The sequence below is a fragment of the Sycon ciliatum genome, chromosome 1, assembly GCF_964019385.1.
Source record: "Sycon ciliatum chromosome 1, ocSycCili1.1, whole genome shotgun sequence".
NCBI classification, from domain to species: domain Eukaryota; kingdom Metazoa; phylum Porifera; class Calcarea; order Leucosolenida; family Sycettidae; genus Sycon; species Sycon ciliatum.
The window spans coordinates 87,660,063-87,682,538 of record NC_088643.1 but is presented as its reverse complement, the minus strand read 5'-3'; the positions used below and the strand labels follow the sequence as shown (position 1 = coordinate 87,682,538).

At 46.6% G+C, this 22,476-nt stretch overlaps 4 protein-coding genes and 1 non-coding gene across 5 annotated transcripts in view; 3 read left to right on the top strand and 2 right to left on the bottom strand.

Moving 5' to 3' along the window:
- LOC135806182 (uncharacterized) overlaps nucleotides 1-2,295 on the bottom strand; it is a 7,606-nt gene extending 5,311 nt beyond the window's left edge. The window contains exon 1 of the mRNA XM_065320336.1: nucleotides 1,879-2,295. Coding sequence (XP_065176408.1) covers nucleotides 1,879-1,982 — 104 coding nt within the window. The 5' untranslated portion in view covers nucleotides 1,983-2,295. The remainder of the gene's footprint in view (nucleotides 1-1,878) is intronic.
- Nucleotides 874-945, top strand: Trnad-guc (transfer RNA aspartic acid (anticodon GUC)). Its single transcript has one exon. It is a non-coding gene; the product is annotated as a tRNA-Asp (tRNA).
- Nucleotides 2,296-2,537: 242 nt separating the features above from the next.
- On the top strand, nucleotides 2,538-2,957 carry LOC135808524 (succinate dehydrogenase assembly factor 2-A, mitochondrial-like). The gene has a single exon (XM_065321725.1). The coding sequence runs from the start codon at nucleotides 2,538-2,540 to the stop codon at nucleotides 2,955-2,957; it is 420 nt and encodes a 139-aa protein (XP_065177797.1).
- A 244-nt stretch (nucleotides 2,958-3,201) lies between these two features.
- On the bottom strand, nucleotides 3,202-6,488 carry LOC135806180 (DIS3-like exonuclease 2). The gene has a single exon (XM_065320332.1). It carries the CDS (start codon nucleotides 6,354-6,356, stop codon nucleotides 3,927-3,929), a length of 2,430 nt encoding a protein of 809 aa, XP_065176404.1. The 5' UTR covers nucleotides 6,357-6,488; the 3' UTR covers nucleotides 3,202-3,926.
- Nucleotides 6,489-6,617: 129 nt separating this feature from the next.
- The window catches only part of LOC135806177 (pre-rRNA-processing protein TSR1 homolog), an 18,199-nt gene continuing 2,340 nt past the window's right edge, over nucleotides 6,618-22,476 (top strand). The window contains exons 1-26 of the mRNA XM_065320331.1: nucleotides 6,618-6,808; nucleotides 8,056-8,126; nucleotides 10,096-10,182; nucleotides 10,700-10,812; nucleotides 11,159-11,237; nucleotides 11,554-11,673; nucleotides 12,120-12,190; nucleotides 12,628-12,667; nucleotides 12,944-13,063; nucleotides 13,395-13,613; nucleotides 13,857-13,919; nucleotides 14,581-14,674; nucleotides 14,872-15,011; nucleotides 15,333-15,395; nucleotides 15,704-15,730; nucleotides 16,158-16,237; nucleotides 16,501-16,593; nucleotides 16,777-16,848; nucleotides 17,600-17,672; nucleotides 18,302-18,353; nucleotides 18,819-18,877; nucleotides 19,667-19,729; nucleotides 20,012-20,095; nucleotides 20,538-20,643; nucleotides 21,126-21,266; nucleotides 21,967-22,041. Coding sequence (XP_065176403.1) covers nucleotides 6,709-6,808; nucleotides 8,056-8,126; nucleotides 10,096-10,182; nucleotides 10,700-10,812; nucleotides 11,159-11,237; nucleotides 11,554-11,673; nucleotides 12,120-12,190; nucleotides 12,628-12,667; nucleotides 12,944-13,063; nucleotides 13,395-13,613; nucleotides 13,857-13,919; nucleotides 14,581-14,674; nucleotides 14,872-15,011; nucleotides 15,333-15,395; nucleotides 15,704-15,730; nucleotides 16,158-16,237; nucleotides 16,501-16,593; nucleotides 16,777-16,848; nucleotides 17,600-17,672; nucleotides 18,302-18,353; nucleotides 18,819-18,877; nucleotides 19,667-19,729; nucleotides 20,012-20,095; nucleotides 20,538-20,643; nucleotides 21,126-21,266; nucleotides 21,967-22,041 — 2,305 coding nt within the window. The 5' untranslated portion in view covers nucleotides 6,618-6,708. The remainder of the gene's footprint in view (nucleotides 6,809-8,055; nucleotides 8,127-10,095; nucleotides 10,183-10,699; nucleotides 10,813-11,158; nucleotides 11,238-11,553; nucleotides 11,674-12,119; nucleotides 12,191-12,627; nucleotides 12,668-12,943; nucleotides 13,064-13,394; nucleotides 13,614-13,856; nucleotides 13,920-14,580; nucleotides 14,675-14,871; nucleotides 15,012-15,332; nucleotides 15,396-15,703; nucleotides 15,731-16,157; nucleotides 16,238-16,500; nucleotides 16,594-16,776; nucleotides 16,849-17,599; nucleotides 17,673-18,301; nucleotides 18,354-18,818; nucleotides 18,878-19,666; nucleotides 19,730-20,011; nucleotides 20,096-20,537; nucleotides 20,644-21,125; nucleotides 21,267-21,966; nucleotides 22,042-22,476) is intronic.

Here is a 22,476-nt window from a genome sequence, read left to right as displayed (position 1 = left end):
GCTTATCCGGTCCTCTTTTATCCGGATCCCTCGCCATCCGGAAGAAAATATCTGGTTACACATTTACAGCATACGTGATGCATCCAACATAAACAGTGTTCGGTTATCCGGTTCCCTCGCCTATCCGGATATTTTTGTGGAAAACGGATGTGTGCGGTTATGCGAGGTCTGACAGTACACGTAAACCAGTCAATTTGGGGAAATCGTTATATAGGCGCCTCGTTAGAATAATGGCTTTTACAGTAGATCAAGGCTGTCAAGTGCAGTACGATGTACAACAACGTAGAGGATCAGACTCTGTGTGCTGGGTTGTGCACATTTCCATCCTGGTTTGGCACGTATTTTGTACAGCAGTGCATGCGTCGGTTCAACATCGTATTTCGTTGTATACGCCGAAGTCGCTTCACAGGTAGAAAATCGACAGGGGGCGGGAATTAGATAGGGGGCGGATCAACGGTACTTTACGGTATATACACTATACAGTATGCAGAACGCTGTCTTAGTTAGGCATGACTCCTGCTGGATGAATTGTCACTGGTTGAATCAGTGGGCCCTACACATACTCAGTACATGTCCTTCGAAGTGCCGGTGATATGTTAAATGTGAGCCCTGCTTGATAGATCACTAGGTATGGTGATGACAGCACAAGGCAGTGCCAGAGGACACACTGTATGGAAACCGTGTTCGTGAGTGACTGCATAGGGTCGCAGGACCGGGACTCTACCAACCGGTCTCTGGTTGCTGTCAGGAACACTGTTATCCATACAGTCAAGAGTACTCTTGATACAGTGTGTCCTCCGTATTGTGATGTGCTGTCTTCACTATCATGGCCGCTGCATCAATTCCATTCTTTCAAAAAGGATGTTCAGTCAATCCTCGGTAGTATAGTGGTAAGTATCTCCGCCTGTCACGCGGAAGACCCGGGTTCGATTCCCGGCCGGGGAGGACATTTCTTTTCTCATTTCTTTTATTTTGCTTAGGATTTGAAATAGGGGTTATAATATACTACCCCCTCCTTGGGATTATTCACCATTCTTTTGAAGAGCCTATCATAACAGGCCCGGAGTCAGCTCTGAAGGGCTGGTACGAGCCCGGATTGATGGCCCCACGGGCCATGACCAGTGTCAGTATATTAAATAGGAGAACGCATCTCCAGCTCTATGCATCATAACTGATTCATATCTGAGCTACACAGTCATTCTGCTGTCAAAAGGTATAATACAGCCAGTGCCAGTGCCAGTGCCAGTGCCAGGGACGTCGGAAGGCATTCGACATTGGTGCGGCCATGAAAGGGAGGGGATCCAGGGGGTCCTCCCCCGGGAAATTGTTACGGCAATCGGGCCCAGATGGCCCATATTCCATTGTTTCAAAAATCCTAAGATGAAATTATTGGTGCGGCTTTGGCCGCACCTGCCGCACTAGTTCCGACGCCCCTGAGTGCAATACTCCCCATTGAGTAAGAATAACAGTTAGTCTGACCATGGCCTGACCCGCAACCGGACCGGTTCCACCGCCGCTGCGACTACATTTCAGTCATCCCACATTGTGACGATGAATCAGTACTGAATCCAATGAGGTATACAATAGTGTGGACACTAAGTCGTGCCCAGGTTCATGATGTTGCGACTACAAACGCTTTAGTGACTGGACTGGTTCTACAGCCGGGTGCGGGACGTGTCAATTAGGTGTGCGTGTCTGGTGATAAGTACTAGTGTCCGTTATAAGTTACTTGTACTTCTGGAGCATCCTTCCAATGCATGTCTGTATGAATGGCTAAAGCTGATAAGCAGCACATGTAATGGTAAAGACTAAAGACTGAGCAAATGGCAAGGTAATAATGGCTGAGCCTGTCACTGAGACAGGGATGGTCTCTCTTACAGGACTCGTGATTCTGCAGCTAGCTCTTGGAGACGAGCATCCATTGCATCAAAATCTTCTTGTCGCTCAGCCATTGTGCAGCGGGCATGCAGCCACCATCTCATGTACTCACTGCGGCCTACATGCTCTGTGAGCACACGTCAGACTCAGCAGACTAGGCAGAGCGGGCCGGAGCAAATCAGTGAGGGCTGTCTGGACATCACAGACTCGATTGGACTTCAGTTGCGTGTATCTGACTCGGCAAAATACTGACGCTCTCGCAGTGTCTCAGAGACTTGCCTGAGGGAAACCCTAAAGCGTAAAGGCTAAACTATCCACAGGCAAAGCGCAGAGACACTCTATCTGTCTCTGAATTCGCTCACCTAAAAATGCGATAGCCACTCGTAAGTCGTAGACCTACTCCTGGAAACAAGACCGATCAGTGCAGCTTCTTTGCGTGCCAAAACGCGCTGCACTATTTCAAGTGGTTGCTATGGTGCCGAAGGAAAGTACATGCATGATGCAATTTATTACGTCATAAACAAGCGCAAGATCAAAGAGATTGAACACTTTTTCAAGTCTTCCCAAATCCCAACACAGAACAACCAAAAACTACCTGAAAGGCTGAAGAACAGGAACAAACTGTAGTAGACAGCAGAAAACTCAGAAGAATTGTGGCCATGTCTCTTCTAAGGCAAGCAGCATTCTCCTTACTACGCACATCTAGATGTATGCCTCAGCAACGCTGCATGAGCCAGCAAGTTTCATCAAGTGCCACACGATTTGTGGAAAGGCCTGGCGAGAGTGTTGAGCAGAAGCGCTCGCGTTTGCTCTATCAGAGTAGAAAGCGTGGCATCCTGGAGAACGATTTGCTGCTGGGAACGTTTGCTTCCAAATACTTGGCGAAGATGAGTGCAGATGAGCTGAATGACTATGATCACATCATCAACGAAGGTGCTAATAATGAATGGGATTTGTACTATTGGATGACTGGCAATGCTGAGACACCGGAGAAATACCAGACGAAAATGATGGCTCGTTTGCAGGAGCACGCAAAGAATGCTGACAAGGAGTCAAGACTCCGCCAGCCAGAAATCTGACTTATTGTCTGCAATGGCGACACTATGCGTGGATCAGTATTGGGAAGCATCCCGGCTAACTTCGGGTTATAGCAGCACTGAGCCTTTACACTCCCTATAAATGATGTGCCACACACACTGCTAAGCTCCGTTTGACCATTATCGATATGTTCAACCATGCTCTCATGCATGTGGACATATCATGAACTACGGGGTATTGTGCGACCCAAACAGTATGTACTCCATCTTCAACAGCTGAAAAGGATACAAGGCACAGGCAGGCGCCAATTGCTCAATAGTCAATAGACTCAATACCACTGCTAACATATGAGTTTCACTCTAGAACACCGTCATGCAACAAAACGAAGGCGATGCGTTGAGTTGACAAGAGTCGGCCCTGCCAGAGCAGACTTGTCCTGAGCAGGAAGATGTAGGGACAAGCCCAAGAATAATAATGACCTGCCGCATTGCTACAAGACAGAACATTGCACATACAGCGTGTAAAACCATAAAATAGACGAGCAAATGCTCAACTACAAGTCATATAGAGCTTCGATTTGTGAATTTAAAAAAGTGATTTGCATGATACAGTACATGTAAATTATTTCATACTATTGCAAGGTTCTAAGTTCTAGCCTACATATGTTCTTATTGGGGTGTTGACTGTATTCATCCTGTCATCGTTGCCCTATCATTCAGATTATGCCTCAGATATGAAACACAATCATACACTACATCTGAAGTGTGTATTGTAGAATTTGAACGGAGTATGTGACTGCATGCGGTGGGTATTTCACAGAAATGTTTCTAAAAATTCGAAAATGAGAGCTTCAAAAGGATCACGTTGCCAGCATGGTATGCAGCTAGTGATGTTGCTTTGTCTTTGAGAACAGCAATGTAGTGCATATCCACATCGTTTCAATCCTCGACCACCAGTTACAGATGGATCGGAGAAACAAGCTGATGGCTCTATGTGCCTGCAACAATGTGTTACTTGTGTCCTTTGCCTTTCTTGCCTGGCATGACGGCATGGGCATGTGCATCAGGTGGACGGCCATACTCGGTGGAGCAACCCGCTGGTGCCTGCAGGTACACAGCTACACACAGCGGGTTGCCTTGTCGCTCCTCGCACCTGACAACAACTTTCACCTTCATAAACAGGCGCAGCTGCATCACACCGTCACCGGGCTGAGACCTGGCAGCCGCTGCCGCAGCTGGACTCTCATCTCTGCCGCCGCCATCAGCAGCCTTCCAGTGTACAGTAAGTGATGGACCATCAGGAGAGAAGGTAAACTCACTCAAAGGCAGACTATTGCAGTGGACGCGAAAGGCACCGGGATATGTTAGTAGCATCAAATCCACACTACGATCAAGCACGTCGGTGATCACTGCCTCCTCAACCAGCGGTCCCGCATGGCGAACAAACGCAGCAAAGTAGAGTGTGTTGCTGTCCTCACCGGCATTGCGCGCCCTCATACGCATCTCATTACATCGAGATACAACTGCCATAAGCTGATCCTTTTCGCTCATCTCCACCTCAGGTATGCCATCAAGATAAGCAAGTAACTGACGGTGAACAAGAACATCCGCATAACGGCGAATCGGAGACGTGAAGTGTGTGTACAACACTTCATTCAGCGCATAGTGGGGCTGAGACCAGCCTTCCGTTGGCGCAGCTGCAAGTGTGTAATACATTGCAGGCTTGAATGCTTGCAGGAGCTTCTGACATATCACTAGCCGATGCATACCTGCCTCACCAGCGCCATCCGGAATCTCACTCAAGCTCTTCTGTAGAGCCTGGACAGATGAGCAATCAAACTGCAGTCCAACTTGCCTGGCAAATGTCTCCATTTCCTGCAGCTTCAGCGGAAAAGGAGCAGGGTGCTTGCGCAGTACAGCAGTGTTGGGACGCCTGCGATGCAACTCACCTGCCACAGAGATGTTAGCTAGCAGCATGAGTTCCTCAATCAGACGCTGCGTACCATAACTGCTTGGTGGCTGGCAGCCGATAGGAGATTTGTCATCCAGTGCAAAAGACAGCCTGTCATTGTTGCGGATAGCGAGGAAGCCTTTCTCTGCTCGTCGCTCTCGAAGGCGCTTCGTAACGTCAGAAACCAAACACAGCGCTTCGCAGATTGGGCGAACATTCTTCTCATCCGTGCCCAAGTACTCTGCAGTCCACTCCTTTTCAGGATCATCCAGAACCTCCTGTGCCACACGATAACTAAGCTTTGCACGGGAGTGGATAACACTACGGCCCATCCATTCGTCAAGGATTGTAGCTTTTGGCGAGAGCTTCCAGACCACTGACACTGCTAGTCGATCTTCGTGCGCACGCAGGCTGCAGAGGTCACTGGACAGCTGGTGTGGCAACATGGGGACCATTCTCTCCACCAAATATGTACTTGTACAACGCACTGCCGCCTCTGCATCCAGCGGTGTCCCGGCCTTGACAAAGTGTGTAACATCAGCAATGTGAACACCCACTTCCACATTTCCATCTTCGAGTGCCTTGCAATGAATGGCATCATCCATGTCTCGAGCTGTGTCTGGGTCAATCGTGAAGCAAAGATCTTGCCGAAGATCGCGGCGCTTGGACAGATCCTCATCAGCTATGGTGTACGTGTCATCGGGCAGACATGCTACCACATCCTCTGCAAAATCTTGGTCATTTATGCACTGGAATTCCAAAATGGCTGCTGATTCCACAGCCAAGTCACCTCGCACACCAAGTTGATTGATCATTTCACCGTTTGCGACATCCGACACCGCAGGCCAGTCCAGGATACGTGCCGAGAAAAGCATGCTTTTATACTTGGAGAAGCTTCTCGTCAGATCATCCGGACATTGCTCTAACGGTAAGGAGATGCGTGGTATACGGTGGTCAATTGGTGATAGACGTGCGGTCTTTGTGGCCTTGTCATACTGTGTAATGATACCAATCGCCCTGCGAGTGTGGCGCGGCTCAATTATCCCAACAACATGAGCACGCTTCTGAAGAAACTCAGTTGTGTCGGTGTGAACTTTAGAGCCATCCGCACTAATCTTCATGGAACTCAGCTTTTTTTCCACGGTTTGAAATACAGCACTAGGGTAGTATTTAAAGGCCACCACATCGCCATCCAGTGCACGATTTCTTGCCTCCAAGGAAGGAAACAAGATGTCAACTCCACCCTCTGGATCTGTAACAAAGGCCTCACGGTAGTTCTTCGAGTTTACACGAATTTCACCACTCCAAATCCTATCTTCATCATCGTCGCTCTTCTTGAGGCCTGTCTCTAGCACGGCTGGTGACAGATATTCCACAAAGATAGGCTCAGCAACAGGAGTTCGTTGTGCAGCCCGATGTACCTGCTCTCCAGCAGGTTTTTTCGGAGTTTTCTTATGTTCCATGGGACCCTTTCTTCTTCCTTCGGCCATGCTCACAGAGAACAGTAGTACGTCTACAGAAGCATGGACAGCACAATTGTTTTATTCGGTATGGCTTCGCCTTTCCAAACGACGAAGTTGTGGTACATCTACGGCTTCGTTGCTTATTTTTATACCTTCACGATGTTGCATTTCGATTTGAAACTTGAACGATTACACATCGGGGAAATCCCGAAAGGTATCACCAAGGGCAACAGATATGGAGTCGAGAAACGTGCAAATCAGCTTGGAGTTTTGACTCCAGAAATAATAATTATTCCTGAACATTTTCGTGTTCCTCTTTGAATTTGCAGTCATGTCTGATCTCTAGTTGGTGCCTGTAGGCCTTTGGTTGTCGTCAATCATGTCTTCGGCACACAAACCAGGCTCGCTGAAGCAGCAGAATAAGTCTCACAAGACTGGAAAGCATCGGTCAAAGGGTGCAGTGGAAACATCTGTGAAAGGTTCGTAGTTCGTACTCCTTGTTCTGTTTTTTTTACTGGTACATGTACAGTTTTTCATTGTCTCCTATGTCATTGTATTTGCTGTGCGTTTCACATAGTTCGATCAACACCGTTATTATAAATAACCGACGAGGAGACAACAGTCGTAAAATAGCAATGAAAAATATCAATTGTGCACTCATAACCATGTATATAAACAATTAAAATGAAACAATTCCAGAACGGGATGATAGTCACACGAAAACGTTCTGGAATTGTTTCATTGTAATTGTTTATATACATGGTTATGAGTGCACAATTGATAGTTTTCATTGCTATTTTACGACCGTTATTATAAGTTGTTTTAAAATGTAATTGCTATTCATAGACTGCATGCTCGTAATGTTCGTTGCACATTTTTATTTGATGGTCTAACTCAAAGGACAGTTTTAGTGTTCACTGGGCGAACTGCACGTAGTTTAGATATATTTACGAAGGAACGACAAATTTAGCACAGTCAGCCCGCATAGGAGAGGTAAATGCAGTAGGACAGTGATGATCACTGCAGTCATGTACATTGTACTGTCCCATTCAACTGGAGGTCTCGGCTTCAATGATGTTGCAGTACATGTACGCCATTGGAGTTGAATTTGAGGGAGCAGGCACATTGGTGGTATGGGAATACAGCAGAAGAAAGGGAAGATAGATGGAGCAAGGGTGAAGAAATGAACACTGCCGGTTAGTTCTATGTCAAGTCCACTCCATAGTTGTCTCTCCCCCCCCCCCCCTCCCTTTTGTCTGTCGAGTACACTCCTTGCAAAGTGTGCTGGAGAGACCAAGTGGTGCCTTACACCACATATCAGACAGCTAACATCTCAGAGGGAGATAGACAAGCGGTGGAATGCACATACCGTTACCAACTTCGGTTGCCTGCATCAAGCTGGGTATGCTCACCTTGCAAGCAGCTGAATGTACTTTGTGAGGAAGGAGAACATGGGGCAGGAAGATAAAATATGGAGAAGCAATGTAGAATGAAATTGAAGAGAACAGCACCAATAAGAAACAAACAAAACAGAAAACAAGACTCTTGTGCTCACAGTGGACAACATCTCTGACCCTTGACCACCTCTTCGTACACGGTTTTATGAGGCTAACAAAGTAGCCAGACCCAGGGCATAACACATGTGAACTTCGGTACCTTATGCACAGCAAGTGCATTCTGTAATGATGATCCTTTTGTGCTTTTGTTCATGCGTGCTCAACTGCAGGACGTGTCAGTGCTAAGAGTTTGGCAAAGAAAGGCAACACAGAGCTATCCAGACTTCAAAAACGCAATCAGGTATCGTAGTCCGTTATGCTCATATTAGCCATGTACGAATGAGTTTGCTTCTTTCAAAGTTCTTTGCCGTAACATTGCTGGCAAGCGCAAGTAGTATGCATTGAGCTGGTTCTATTGTAGGCATGTGGCTCTTCTCCTAAAATGCACTTTGCGGTAGTTTTCTGTACACCCAGTGTTTTTATGTAAAACTGATTTTTGTGGGGTTTGATGTGATCGATGGGGTAAGAGGTAAGGCCGATTCACAATACGACTTTTTGCGACGTGACATGCGACATCTGTGACGAGCTGCGACCGCGACACACGATTCACCAAACACTTTGCCAGACGGAATATAGCCCAAACTTGGTTTCGACAGGCACGAGATTATCGGTAATAGGTAAGACTTGAGGGCCAATGAGTTGATGGTAGTGATCATTTCCAATCAAAACGTGGACAACCACGCTCTCTGTTTCAAGAGGCATGGGCTCAGCAAGATTCACCGAATTCAGAGCAGGATATTTGTTGTAGTCGAGAGGAAAGCGTTGTATATTAAATGTGATGTTGTCGACTACGTTTGCTGGGACTGTAACAGTGGAGCCATCGGCACACCCGACAGTGAGCTGCACGCACGGGAGACAGACAACATTGCGCGTACTGTCACCAAACCTAGCCATGGCAATGTTTTCGGAACCATTTGCAGCGCGTTTTATAAGCGCCTGCTGTGCATCATGCGTGATGAACGACTGCGACGACCCAGTATCATACCGGCGCCTCGCAGGCTGGGTAGTGGTATCACCACCAATAGTTGCAACGGCAGTTTGGAAGATGACTCTATCTTGTTGCTGGCTGTTACATGTAGTACCGGTAGCTGTGACACTTGTGTGTGCTTTGGTTGTTTGTTGTGATAGTTGTTGTTGTTTTGGTTGGCCGGTGCCAAACTTGGTAGGATACAGACTGCGGTGGTGAGTTTTCTTTTGGCAGTGCGCACAAGCCCAGGGGTTGGGACAATCTGGAGCCATGTGGTTGTCACGGAAACAAATGAAACACCGACCCTGGATTGGCTGGCGTCTGGTTTCTACAGTTTTGTACTTTTGGCATTCATCGGTGTAGTGACTTTCATTTGGCACGTTGCGGTTTTTGACGGAAACTGCCAAAGTCTGTACTGGTTGCTTGTCGCCAGTGCTGGCGTTCGTGGGTGGCGATGCACTCATGCGTGACTATACAGAACCGGCTGATGTTGGTCGAGTTGCTGCTTTCTTTGCCACGATGTAATCACGCAAATGATGGCCCCAGTTACCCAGTACCAGTGGATGATCTCTCCTCCGGCTGGGAGACCGTGTCAAATTTCCATGGACGGCAGTAAACACGTCCTGGCCAGAAGTGTTGTGAGAGTAGGTATTGGCTGTCGGTGGAGTTGATCATGATGTGCGCAGATACAAGCTCAAGAGGGCGGCCGCTATGATCTTGCTGGAATGGTCTGGCTGCATGAACAGCCAGCTGGCACCCGGTAGTGGCCACTCATTTCTGTATGTAGGAGGTGAGCTCCTCTTCCGTGGTACCTGCCTTGAGGTTACCTGCAAAGTACACCTTCTTTGCACATCGGGGCTTGGTTGATGAGACCAGTGTCCATGAATCATCGTCGTCTGACAGAGGTAGTACCATCCTCCGATGGTACTGAAATTGGGTGTGGGGAAGTGATCGACCCTGTAAGTGACCTGCGGCTGCACCACTCCTCAGGAGCTGGCTCAGGGCCTCTACCGCAGTATGACACGTGTTTTGTTTGTGTGTGCGCGCATGTGTGTGTGTGTGTGCACGTGTGTGTGCGCATGTGTGTGCATGTGTGTGCGTGTGTGTGTGTGTGTGTGTGTGTGTGTGTGTGTGTGTGTGTGTGTGTGTGTGTGTGCATACTCACACGTGAGACATGTGTGTTTGTGTGCATGTGTGTCTGTGTGCATGCGTGTTGGTGTCTGTGTGTTCACCTGGCTCACAGTTGAAGCAAATCCGGCGCCTGAAGCGCGATGCTTTGCTGACAGAGAGGCGAGGCCGTGGTGTCTGTGATGCACCTCCTCATGCTGTGGTAAGGGAAAAGAAGCTTTTAAAATGCGAATGCATTTTCGTCCGTGATGCAGTGTAACATGGCTAGACAGTAAGCTGTGATTTCGTACATGAAGCTTGTTTACTTGTGGATGATCCTGCCTATAACTAATATCATTGACTCTTATACTCATTAGGTATGTGAGGACTGGAGATTGGCATGCAACACACTTTGTCCATTGTAGTTCACCATGGTCACGATGAGTATTATTGGGAAGTGGTCCACTTTGTCTCGAACCTCCTCTGCTCCTCGGTTATTGTTATACACTTACTTGGTATCTTGGTATACATACCAAATACTAGTGAACATTTCAAGATGTTATTCAAGAGCCTGAAGTGTGTCCTACTTCTCGGTATTACTGTCCCCGAGGAAACTGTTCACTTGGCATCTTACTAGTAATTTTAACGTCTTTGTCAGTGAAGTGAGATGAGTTGCTGTATCCTGTAGGTACAAGTCAACAACCCGTTCCCTGGTCTCATTCTTTTTTGCTCGCTTCTAGCTTGTAGTTCCGTTGGACAGCCGTGTGGATGGCGGTGATGTTATTCGAAGGTTGTGTTCCAGTGACCCGGACACGGTTGCCACTGAACGGCGGCCATACGTTGCTACTGCTGTGTAAGTTCAAGGTAACTGTTTTCAAACGTTTCTCCAGGAGTACGTTGGCCCAATGCATAGGCTATGGAGGAGAATGGTTGGCAATTTGCTCCAATGGTGATCTTGGGAAACTTGCAACCCAGAAATTCTGATCATCCATATTGTTTGCACCACATGAAAATGATGATGACTACATACATGTACTGTCACTTGATGCTAGATCCATGGTATGGAAGAGGGCAGGGCGGGTGTGTACAATGGTGACACCTATTGACTTGAGTTACCTTTACTGCAGAATGTCATATGCAGTACTTGCGCAGCAGTTTATTCATGACAGTATGCCTGTGTGCTTTCTCGGGTTGTTCAGAATTCCACGGCTGAAGAGACGCTTCAGTTTCATGCACTGTCCACCTGGTAATCTCTATGCACTACTGGATGCAGGCAAGGTGAGTCACAGTGCATGTACTCAATATACACCATGGCTTCGCTCTTTGCTGGAAATTGCTACCTGGAATGAAAGTTCCTATTCTTTCAATAGCTTTGCACATGAACGTATTGTTTACGTGTTGGTGTTGTAAGGATTTTAAGCAGTGTGTTACTGTGCTATTCAGTTCGAGCTGGCTGATGAGAATGTGCGAAGAACATCACCACCACCAGCTTGCACAGACATGACAAGATGCCTTCAATAGGTCTCTAGTAGGTTTCGGCCCTGGCTGGCGAGGTATTATGTCTAATGCTTCACCGTACGTGTGCTTTGTGTAGGTTGCCGACACCATTCTTTTCGTGCTGCATGCTGACTGCTGTAAGCTGAGCTCCTATGCGGAGACATGTCTGAGTTGTTTGATTGCTCAAGGTGTGCCAGCATGCACATTCGCAGTTCAGGTTAGTGCGAGTAGTCTACACTTCTGTACAGATATGCTTTCTTTTAAAACTTTAAAAAACTTCAACCATTGTGCATGTTCATTAATCATTAGTCATGTACATGTACAGCATACACAGAAGTCAGAGCGATGTGTTGCAATTCCAAGATTCAAGCTAAGCAATCATCCTCAGGCAACACTAAATACACATACATGATTGTGCGCATTGAACTGACTGCGAAGAATCAATCAAGGACCAATCGTGCAAGTATACCACTGTTCAGCCTTGGGAGGGTTTTTGTAATCCGGTGTGCTTCATCACTCTTTGCCAGGCCGGTGCATCAGTGAGTTTAATGGCCTTTCGGCATTTTTTGGTGCTTTTCAACTGCACTGTGTTGGTGGGTGGATAGGTGGGTGTGGGGTGTGGGTGTTATTGAGTCATGTCTGTTGCTTGATCTTGTCTTGTAGGGACTGGATAATGTTCCTCAGAAGAGGAGGTCCAAAGCTAGAAAGGCTGTGGAGTCACTCGTCTCGCAGCGGTAAGTTTTGCTGGCCAATAGTGAGCTTCTGCTCTACACGAAAAACGTAGAGCAATCATGTAGTGAACAGGTGTCTGGGTTAGAGTCTACGGCTTCAAGTGTTTGGGTCCAGATTTCTACGAGGAGATTAGTTTCTCTATATTGTGGCTCATGCAAAGAAAATGCGTACGGATCTGCTGGGTACCAGGGAGAAATCTGCCTAAATTTGAAACGGGAAATGTCCAGCACTCATTCCATTTGATTTCTTTACGTGAAGATAGAGAAGAACAGGTGTCCTATACGTTACGTTGGGAGTGTTCCCGGCATTCTTTGCGTCGCGTTCTGGTAACATAGAGCAGAAATTCACCACAATGACTTTGTCACCACTCTCCTTCTTGTGATGTCCTCTGCTTGGCAGCCAATTTTGAAATGCTCTTTGTCCCATCGCTGTTGCTTAGGTTTCCCAAGGAGAAGCTGATGAATATGGATACGGATGCTGTAAGTACACATGATTTCTGTCTTTCTGTATCATTAGGCTGTGGCGGGAGTTACCAGTACATATAGCAGGGTTTGGGGAACCTGTATCCTTGTTGTCTCACAACTATTGATATGGATTTTGGAGTTGACAGAGGAGCCTCTGCCACGCATCATGTATCAGCTGCCGATATTGCTTTAGCTGGTAAATGACGGGTGGTAATGGGCCATGTTGGTGTGTCTGTCCTCTCTTGCACTTTGTATACATGTGTATGGTGTGCTGCTATTCCGTGTTCACAGGATGCTGCCAATTTACTTCGTAGCGTTTCCGACCGGAAAGTGCATCACATCACCTTCCGTGATCAGAGACCCGCCTTGCTAGCAGAGGAGGTCAACTATGTGCCGTCCACTGATGATGCGGTTAGTGACGTCCTTGCGATTGCATAGCTAGCATATCTGTTTATTGTGCTATGTACTCGTATCTTTCTATATGTTACAAAGTTAGCGTGTATTTGTTCGACGAATTTTTTTATTGTTTTACCTGTTTGTTTCTACTTTTTTTGCAAATTAATGGCAAGTATTCCGCCCCCTGTTCATCCTCCAAGCCATTTCTCTGCCCGTGCTGTAACGTTTTCAGTATCATGGGGGCGGGGGTGTAACTAAACTGTTAAGCTCCGTGAAAATTATCGATAATGCCGGCTGGCCCCTTATTCAACATCCTTGCCTGCATGCGTTCTTCTCTTGTGTGCAGAGTTCAACAAGGGGATGTCTGCAGGTCAGTGGTTATGTGAGAGGCAAGACATTCGACGCCAACCAGCTTGTTCATCTGGTTGGTTTTGGTGACTACCAGCTGTCGCACATCGACCTCGTGCCAGACCCGTGCACTGACCGACAATGGCAAAGACTACAGCGGCAGCACTTACATCGAAGTCGCGCCAACAGTGTATCTTCAGAAGTCTCCATGGAGATGGTATGTGGGTGCTGCCATGCATGTAGTGAATATTGTGGCTGCTGCTGCTGCTGTCTTCCTTGTTGTTGCCCTTCACCGTCCTAATGTGCCACTGGAGCAGTAGCCTTTGTACTATTGTACATACATGTACATTGTAGCCATGTACATGCAAATGTAATGTACAATTAACAATGGTAATTAATTATTCTGAGGATCATTCTCTAGATCTCTCGTTTCCCGTCAATCTTGGTACTTACTTTTCAGGATCCTGGCATGGCAGAAGAGGAAACTACACGGACCATACAGAGAGCAGATCCAGAACAGCAGGTGAGTTTGCTTTGCTTCTCGTGATAACGAAAATAGTACCATTCCTGCCTGGAAGAGAACAATGCAGAAATTATTACGGAGGAGGTGTCCGACACGAGTTCTTCAATACACAAGTTTCATTTTTCAACTGACCAGGTTTACTGGTTTCTAACAGATCATCCGAGTGAAGAGAGGTACAGAAAGTAACAGAATTATATCGAAGGCAAGCAAAGGGTGCAAATGTAACTATAGTACAAGAGGGCCACGAAACACCAGGGACCCCAAGGGCTAGGGAATAGTTATACCCAAAGTGGTATCTGTGTATTTTCGTGTGTATTGTGTAGTAATAGAGAGGTTCTGCTGCTGCGTATCATTCGAAATTACCAAGAAAGATGCCAAATTTAGAACGGGAAATGTCCAGTACACCTTCCAAGTGATTTCTTTGCATGCACGAAGAGCAGAACAGGTTCTTTTGTGGTCATAATGACATATTCTCAAGAAATGGTTGTGTGTTTCAACTGTTTGTGTGTGCGTGTGTGTGTTGGTATGGGTGTGTGGGTGCGTGGGTGCGTGTGTGTGTGTGTATGTGTGTGTGCATGCTTGCGTATGCTTGCGTTTGTGCTTGTGTACGTGTTCTGGTCTGTGTGCATGCGTACGTGTGTATGTATGTCTGGCTGAGCAGGTGCCTTTGCTAGCTGAGCAGGCTCCTGTCAGCGATGATGAGCTAGATGAAGAACAGTCATGGCCGACAGAGGAAGAGATTGCAATAGCACAGAGTAAGACTAGCCATCATGTCCCCCATGTATGCACACTGCTAGTACACTGCGGTATACATGCGGGTACGAAATTGCACTAATGCATGTATGTGTGCTTGATTGTCCTCTTGTGTGTTGTTGGTGTGCATACTGTATTCAACTGTGATATGATTAGAGTTGTTTGTTCACGTGCTGGTTTATGCTATGACTTCCTGTAGGTGAGCGGAAAAAGAAGAGGTCCCTTCCCAAGGGTACATCGGATTACCAAGCTGCCTGGATCATGGGCGGTGGCGGTGGCGCTGGTGAAGATGACGACGTCGATGATGGCAGTGATGCAGATGGAGCACCGGCTGCTGAGGTAAATCTCTTGCCAGTCCTCCAGAGATGTGGATCATCTTTCTTGGCCAGCTGTGTAGCTTACGTATATACACCATAGCTATTTAGCCATGCATGTGTCACGAGAAGCAGGTGTGGATATGTCGTGTATGTACGCTGAAACATGTGATTCGTTGGCCCCGTGAACCTTCTTTTTGCATGTGGTAGTTGTCATGTATCTATGATATTTTCCAGTGGTATGTCTGGGCGGTATTCGCTTCTTTACACTGGCACCTGATCTGAGTTTTAATGCTGTATCTGACTATGATGTGTGTGCTGTCACTGTGTGTCTGTTGCTGCACAGTACCCTCCAAGCAGTATGCCCATGATGGAGGGTAGTGATGATGAAGGTGGTTGGGAAGACTGCGTAAGTGCAATGCCATGTGAACTGTGGCAGTGATACTGATCATCATGCTATCTTTCGGATCATACTGAATTGATGCAGTGCCTAGTAGTCACTAAGTTAGTCTGATAATCCTGCTGCTACTGCCGAGGCCGCCGTTGCTGCTGCTGCTGCTGCTTCTTCTTCTGTTCATGATTGCTGGTTTTCTTGGTTCAGGACCTTGATTCTGCTCAGCTTTGTGTCTTGGTGTGGGTGTGGGTGTGGGTTCATGCGTGTGTGTGTGTATGTGGGTGTGTGGGTGGGTGTGCGTACATGCTATATGCTTTACGTAGGATGGAAGCGATGATGGCAGTGATGGGGTGAGTAGAGCAACTGCGTGTTGTAGTATTGGCCAATGAAATCCACTCACTCATTTGAGAACAGCATTGCAAGCTGCACGGTGTGTGCGTCAACTAAGCTGGGTAGCGCAGCTTCAGGGCATCAAGGGCTGCTTGAATCGACATGCAGAAATGGCCGCATGGTCTGGTTTCACTGACCATGATGTGTTCATGTACTTCAAGTACAAGTGATCCAGCTCTTATTCTGTAGTTGCTTGTGTGCACTTGTACATGTCTCCTCACTACATGCTCAGCTACACTCGGGCCTTGCTTTGACAGCACTCTGCAAGGTGTCATACTCTCCAGCACAATCTCATGCTTTCTGAAGTTCTCTACATGCCAAGTCAGTGCAAGTGGATTCATGTGCGTTACTTCATGTGGGTGTGGGTGTGTGTGTGTGCTTTTGCAGAGTGAGTATGAAGAAGATGATGGCAGCGAGGATGGTGATGAGTACGATACAAACATGGACTTTGCTGAAGAGGAAGATCAGTAAGCTGATAACTTTGATCCAGTTTTTTATCAGTCTGTATGCTGTACCATACTGTATTCTCGTACTATTGTTTTCTGGTCGTACTCTTCAGTAGTGGTGTGGCTAAGTAACTAGTTTATGCTACAGGATGTGTGTTGGATCTGACTTTGCTTTAGAAGACAAGCAGATGAGGGCAGCATCTCAGACAAGACGTCCACACCCCATGCAGCATATATTTATTATGTATTGCTTGTGCTTGATGTTATGTTACCCGTGTGTCTAGGCTGAAGCGTATTCAAGCTCAGCGCGACGAAGAAATGTACCCAGATGAAGTGGATACTCCCCAGAATATCCCTGCCAGGATACACTTTGGAGCGTAAGTCGACCCCTTGTCAACTCGAACCCTTCTATGCCTCTCTCATCTTTGCCGTGAAGTTCTCGTGGTGCGCTCATCACTGTACATGTACCTGAGCATCTTTTGTTGAAAATCGCTGTGAGTTCTGCCTGTGTGTTTGTAAAGGTTGCATGTCCTGTGCGTGTCTCTTTGCTTGTCATGCAGGTACCGTGGTCTGGAAAGCTTCCGCAGTTCACCGTGGGATGCGACAGAAGGTCTTCCAGCAAATTACCGACGGTAATTTGAGAGGTTGTCGAGTATGAAGCACTGTGGTGTGGGAAGACTGCTACAGTGCTTGCTTGTTGTGTTTGAATGCTGTACACACTAGCACGTGTGGGTCTCCAGGCTCCTGGATTTGTTCATTTCTTTCCTTTTCTCACTGGCACAAAGGTGCACCACTTCCATAACTTGAGGAGTTTTTGATTGGTCCGGCCGTACCATGACCATTCATACAGTTTGTGTAGGATATGGCAGGTATGCATGACCTCCTCAGACGTAAAAGGTTGGTCCAGCGACGACCTGAATGATCGGACCGCTTCTGGTGAGCCTGAACTGTCCTGCATTTTCACATACCTTCACAATAGCTACTTCGTTCAGGAGGTTGAAATCCCGTAGAATACCGTAGAACCTAATGGGTGTTGAATGTGCAGGACCCTATTGTGTTTTCTGCTATTTCCACTAAGAAATGGGCTCTGAAGGCATTTCAAACGAAAACCTTTTCTGACAAAGATCTAGGTAGTCATTAGTTCTAACCAAAGTGAAGAAGCTGGAATAGGGATTGTCTGCTCTTAATTATGAGGCTAAAATTGGTCAATTGCGCATGCATAGCACACAATGAACACCCAATCGGTTCTGTACACACCTACGCCCTAGTACTGAACTTCGTACAAATGTACAACGCGCAAAAGGCTTATTGCTTCTTCACTGCCAATTCTAATTGCGTGTGCTTGCTATGCCTTGCTTCGACTTGTATTCTCCGTTTGTTTAGAATCTTTCAGTTCCAGAACTACGCCGCGCTGAAGAAAACGGCATTGAAAGAGGAGTCTTCGGAAGGAGCATTGGTGTGTATTGTTGTGCTGTCCGAATCACAAGTGTGCATGTGTGTGTATAGTTTATACGTATGAACATACACACTCCCCCTCCCCTTCCTCAGGCGTGCATGTGTGTTTGTGTGTGTGTGTGTATTTATACACACACTCCCACTCCCCTCCCTCAGGCATGCCTCTGCTTTTGCTGCTTGAGCCTTTCTTCTGACTCGAGGCATTGTTGCCAATGGCTGCGGTGTTTTTTGCCACATCCTTTGCATCCCTACTCCGACTGGCGCCGAACGCTCTTCAGGCAGTTCCAGCACAAACGATTCTGTTTGAGAAACACTCAGTGATCCTTCACTGGGATCCCTTACGGCTTCACCTCAGCCGCTGTATCTGTACACGATTGCAGTTGCTGTCAACATCCCCGACTTCACCACATGCTCCAAGCATGGCTTCATGCAATGCCCATGCGCAGTTTGTTATGCCATGACCTTTTGGAAGCCCTGCTTCTTTTCTCCACAATTGCTCTCATTTCATCTCGGGATAGAAACGAAATTACTGTACATCAGAAGGAAGCTTTCATTGCTTTCCCTCTGTGATGAACTAGCCCCTGTGTGATATTGTATTGTGTTGTGTGTGTGTTGTTTATTGATATACAGCCAAGCTGGTATGTAACACTGCACCTTATCAACGTACCCAGTGACATCTCTGGTGAGTGTTTTTATTCTCTACCGACATCTTGTTTTTTGTTTTTCTTTTTGTTTTGGATACTGAGCCAGTAATAAATGTAAAAATGCCATCTCGTGTGTTTCTTCTCTTTTTGTTTTGTTTCAATTTTTACTCATTCGTTTGTGACCTTGGAATTGTACAGTTGTGGCAAGTGAAATTCTGCTTTGGATTTGCTGATAAGAGAATTCTTGATGTTGGCCAAATCACTGCTCAAGTATTGTTATGACGTAACCAACCCAGGGACATACAGCTCCCGACTGGAATTTCATTTACCACACATACATGATTGCAGAGATGTGTGCTTCTGTTCAGAGTGGTGCACTCCACTTGAGCATGATTGCAGGCATGTTGGTGGTGCTGGTGGGAGTGTCTTTATTTGCTGCTTTGCCACTTGTGTACTCTCTTGTTGTTCTTGTCTCTTTGCTTGCTACGTCTGTATTTGCACAGCGGGCATTCAGAATGACGTTCCCCTTGTCGTGTTTGGCCTCTTGCAACATGAGCACAAGGTACTGGCATCCACAGCACAACAGTGTAGACAGTTCAGTGTTCTTTGCATATGTCAAACTAAATAGCTGCAGCTGGTCAGGCTTTGACTGGATCTGTTTTGCACTCACCCAACCGTTTTAGCAGTGGAGACATGAAAGAGTGCAGCAGCTTGCCATTGGTATGCCTTCTTTGTATTGGATTGCCCAGGCCAGTTTTGATTGACTGCATCAGCTTCGCAGTGTGCTAGGTGCTAGGAAGAAGCTTGCCTTGCCACAGTGCAAGATAGAAAGAGCTGTAAAGACTACTGTCATCTGTGGAGTATGGAGTGCTGTGTCCGTTGTGGCTGACCCAGCTCCGCAGAGGTAGATACGCTACATGGGTTCCTTTGCCTGAGAGTAGCTGTACCAGCAATGATGAAGTAGTGATAACAATGCAGTGGCAGGTTGATATGGTGCTTGCTTAGCATTGTACGCAACAGGTCAAGTGTATAGCACGTGCCTATAGGTGCATGTATGTAGAAGCTACATAACAGAATTGTTTGTACTTGGCGTGAAACCACTGTTCAGGGGTCCCCTTTCTTCTGAGAGACCACCCATGGCCTGGTTTGTAGTTGTTTGTTGACTTTATGGTCATTGTGATTTCAGGGATCAATGATATGCTGTCCCCGAGGATAGTCAGTTGACAAACGTGTAGAGTTTTTGAGTTTATATATACCTTTGGTCGTGAGGTTCACGCTTGGACTTGTATTGCCATCAAGTTTCTTGGATGTAAAATTGCAAATAATGACCGCTTTCTCTTCTTTATTCCAGATGTCGGTGCTGAACTTTAGCTTGACCAAGCACCCAAGCTGTGCTCTCTCAATTCAGTCGGAGGTACGGGCACTGTTGATGGTGCTGCTGCTGCTGTTGTTTGAAATCTGTTTAAAATCTTCTATTCTCACGATGGTTGTTGTTTTTTGAATTCTTTATTCTCACGATGGCACCATCGCCAATAAGAGTTGTTGTTGTTGTTGTTATTGTTGTTGTTGTTGTTGTTGTTGTTGTTGTTGTTGTTGTTGTCATTTATGTCTTGTGGATGCATTTGCCACCTGGCCTTCTTGATATGTAGTTGTATCTCTGCTCTTATGCTGCACCTATCCTGTACCCGATGCACAGGATAACCTCATCTTCCATTGCGGATGGAGGCGCTTCTCGGCATCGGCCATCTTCTCTCAGCACACGTCAGGGAATAAGCACAAGGTATGCTGTGTCCATGTACATGATTGCCTTGCTTGGGAACTTTTTTTAAAGTGCGGTGAATGATCAAACACCATGGGCGAGTGTTTCATGTGCGACATGTTATGTATCATGTCTGTCTGCTCCGAATATCTATGAAGCTTCATTGGATGCTAGGCGCCAAGGTGTATTACTTTCTTTGTAGAGTATAGTGTACTTCGAAGTACCATGGCCTACTGTTCACTTTCCTGATGGTTGCATAGCTGCATGAAACGTTGAGTAGAGCCGAGCCGCACTGATTTTCTTCCACTGGACCTTGTGTGAAGCACTGTTGTACATGCCAGTAAGAGAATAAGGGGTACGTAGTAGCACTCTCGACTCATTTTGTCTTCAGATGCATGTGCATACGCTCTTTAAATACTGTACATGCAGTATGTGCACTACTTGTTCTTGTGTCTTTTTCTAGTCTGAACGTTTCTTGCCAAACGGAACAACAGTCGTTGCGTCGGTGTATGGCCCTATCTCATATGCACCTATTCCCACGCTGGTCTTCCTAAACGACCCGTCTTCCGGTTAGTGTTGCGGCCATGATGCATTGGCATTCTCTCTCTCTCTATCTATCTATCTCTCTCTCTCTATCTCTCTCTCTCTTCTTAGGCTGCTGCTTTAGAAAAGTACATGCGCTGCTGCTCTCCCAAAGAGACGACAAGGCTGTAAAAGGCTCTGCAGGCTTTCCAAGTGCGCTGCTGCTCATTGACATTGCATTTGATATCGCATTGATTCAATTGTTTTTCCATTGCCACGAGAGCCTTGCATGGAGCTCGGCACTATGCATTGCCATGCAGCTTCTATTGCTTTAAAGTTAGCTTCCTTAGTTGTAGAACTTCATTGGAATGTTGTGCTGTGGCGAGAAAGCACGCCTAGGGGTTTCCATTGTTTCTGTTGATCCTGCCTTTCAGTCGCTCTATGCTGATGTGATCTGTGGTTATTGTGTGTGCATGCGTGCATTGTGCGCCGGTGTGTGCGTGTGTATATGTGTCTGTACTATCTACAGGTCAACATGTTCTTGTTGGCACTGGCTCACTGCTCAATGTTAACCCGAACCGTCTTGTCATTCAGAAGGCTGTGGTTAGCGGGCATCCGTTCAAAATCAATCGCCGCGTGGCAACGATTCGCTACATGTTTTTTGACCGAGGTAAATATATCAGTTTTCTTGTAACCTACAGTCCATTCGCCAAATCGGGGGCCCCGATGCACTATAATTATGTGCCTGAAAAAATACTTTTGTACATACATTATCTTGATAAATTTTCACTGCATTGACTTCAGCTATCATATTTCTGACCTACTGTATGTCGACACAATTTCGGCCCATTCAAATTTCGGCCTCCCAGGTCTAAAACACATTTTGGCTGCAACAAATTTTCGGCCTGTACTGCTTCTGCCTGTATACACTGTCACACTGAACATTGCAAAACAAAATTTCGGCTGCAATAAATTTTCGGCCAAATATGATCAGGCAGAAAATAGCCGAAAATAAACATGCGCCGAAAATGTGTGTATGTGCCCAGGTTTGGTGAGTGGACTGTAGGTATAGAGCTTGATTTGCCAATGACGGGGCCTTGGGTAGCTTTCATGAACCATGCAGCAGCTTTCTCACTACAGTTACTAGGCAACAGGCTTTGAAATGCCGGTACTTACAGCATGTACTGTACATGTACCGGCATCATGCCTGGGTATGGCACTCCTGATGAGCCGAATACTTACCTCCACATGCCTGGGTCGCAACTCCAGACTCAATGGAGGGTATTATAGTAGTGTAATGCTTGTACAGTCCAAACACACTAATCAATGCTGCCTTCATGTGTGTTACTTGTGAACCATGTGTGCTGCAGAGGATATTCTCTTTTTCAAGGCGGTGGAATTGTGGTCAAAGCACGGCCGCCGTGGACATATCAAAGAACCACTTGGTGAGCCCCTCCTTGCCTTTCACTCGTACATCTTCTGTAACCTTTCCTCTGTGTGTGTTTGTGTGTGTGTGTGTGTGTGCGCGTGTGTGAGTGTGTGTATACCTGTACAGTTGCATAGGACTTAGGAGCATCCCCTACTACTTGCATCTATCATCTCCTCTCTCTCTCTCTTCTCTTCCTCTCCGTCTGCCGTTCTTGGGTCATCACACCTCATCTACCTTATCCATTGAACGTCCCATATTCGGCAGGTGAACTGCACTTGACTGTGGTGAATTATAAATGCACTGCATGTTCAGTGTAGGTGACACGGATGACTACATAATTACATACGCGGGCCAAAACCACTAAGCAACCAAGCGCATGGGTGCATCATTTTTTTCTTTTCCCTTTCAATGTCATCTCCCTTCAACTGGTGGATGAGAGTATTGTTTTATT

Bases quoted from the DNA above. Each gene is read 5' to 3' on its own strand.
- LOC135808524 (XM_065321725.1), top strand. From the start codon at position 2,538: ATGTCTCTTCTAAGGCAAGCAGCATTCTCCTTACTACGCACATCTAGA.
- LOC135806180 (XM_065320332.1), bottom strand. From the start codon at position 6,356: ATGGCCGAAGGAAGAAGAAAGGGTCCCATGGAACATAAGAAAACTCCG.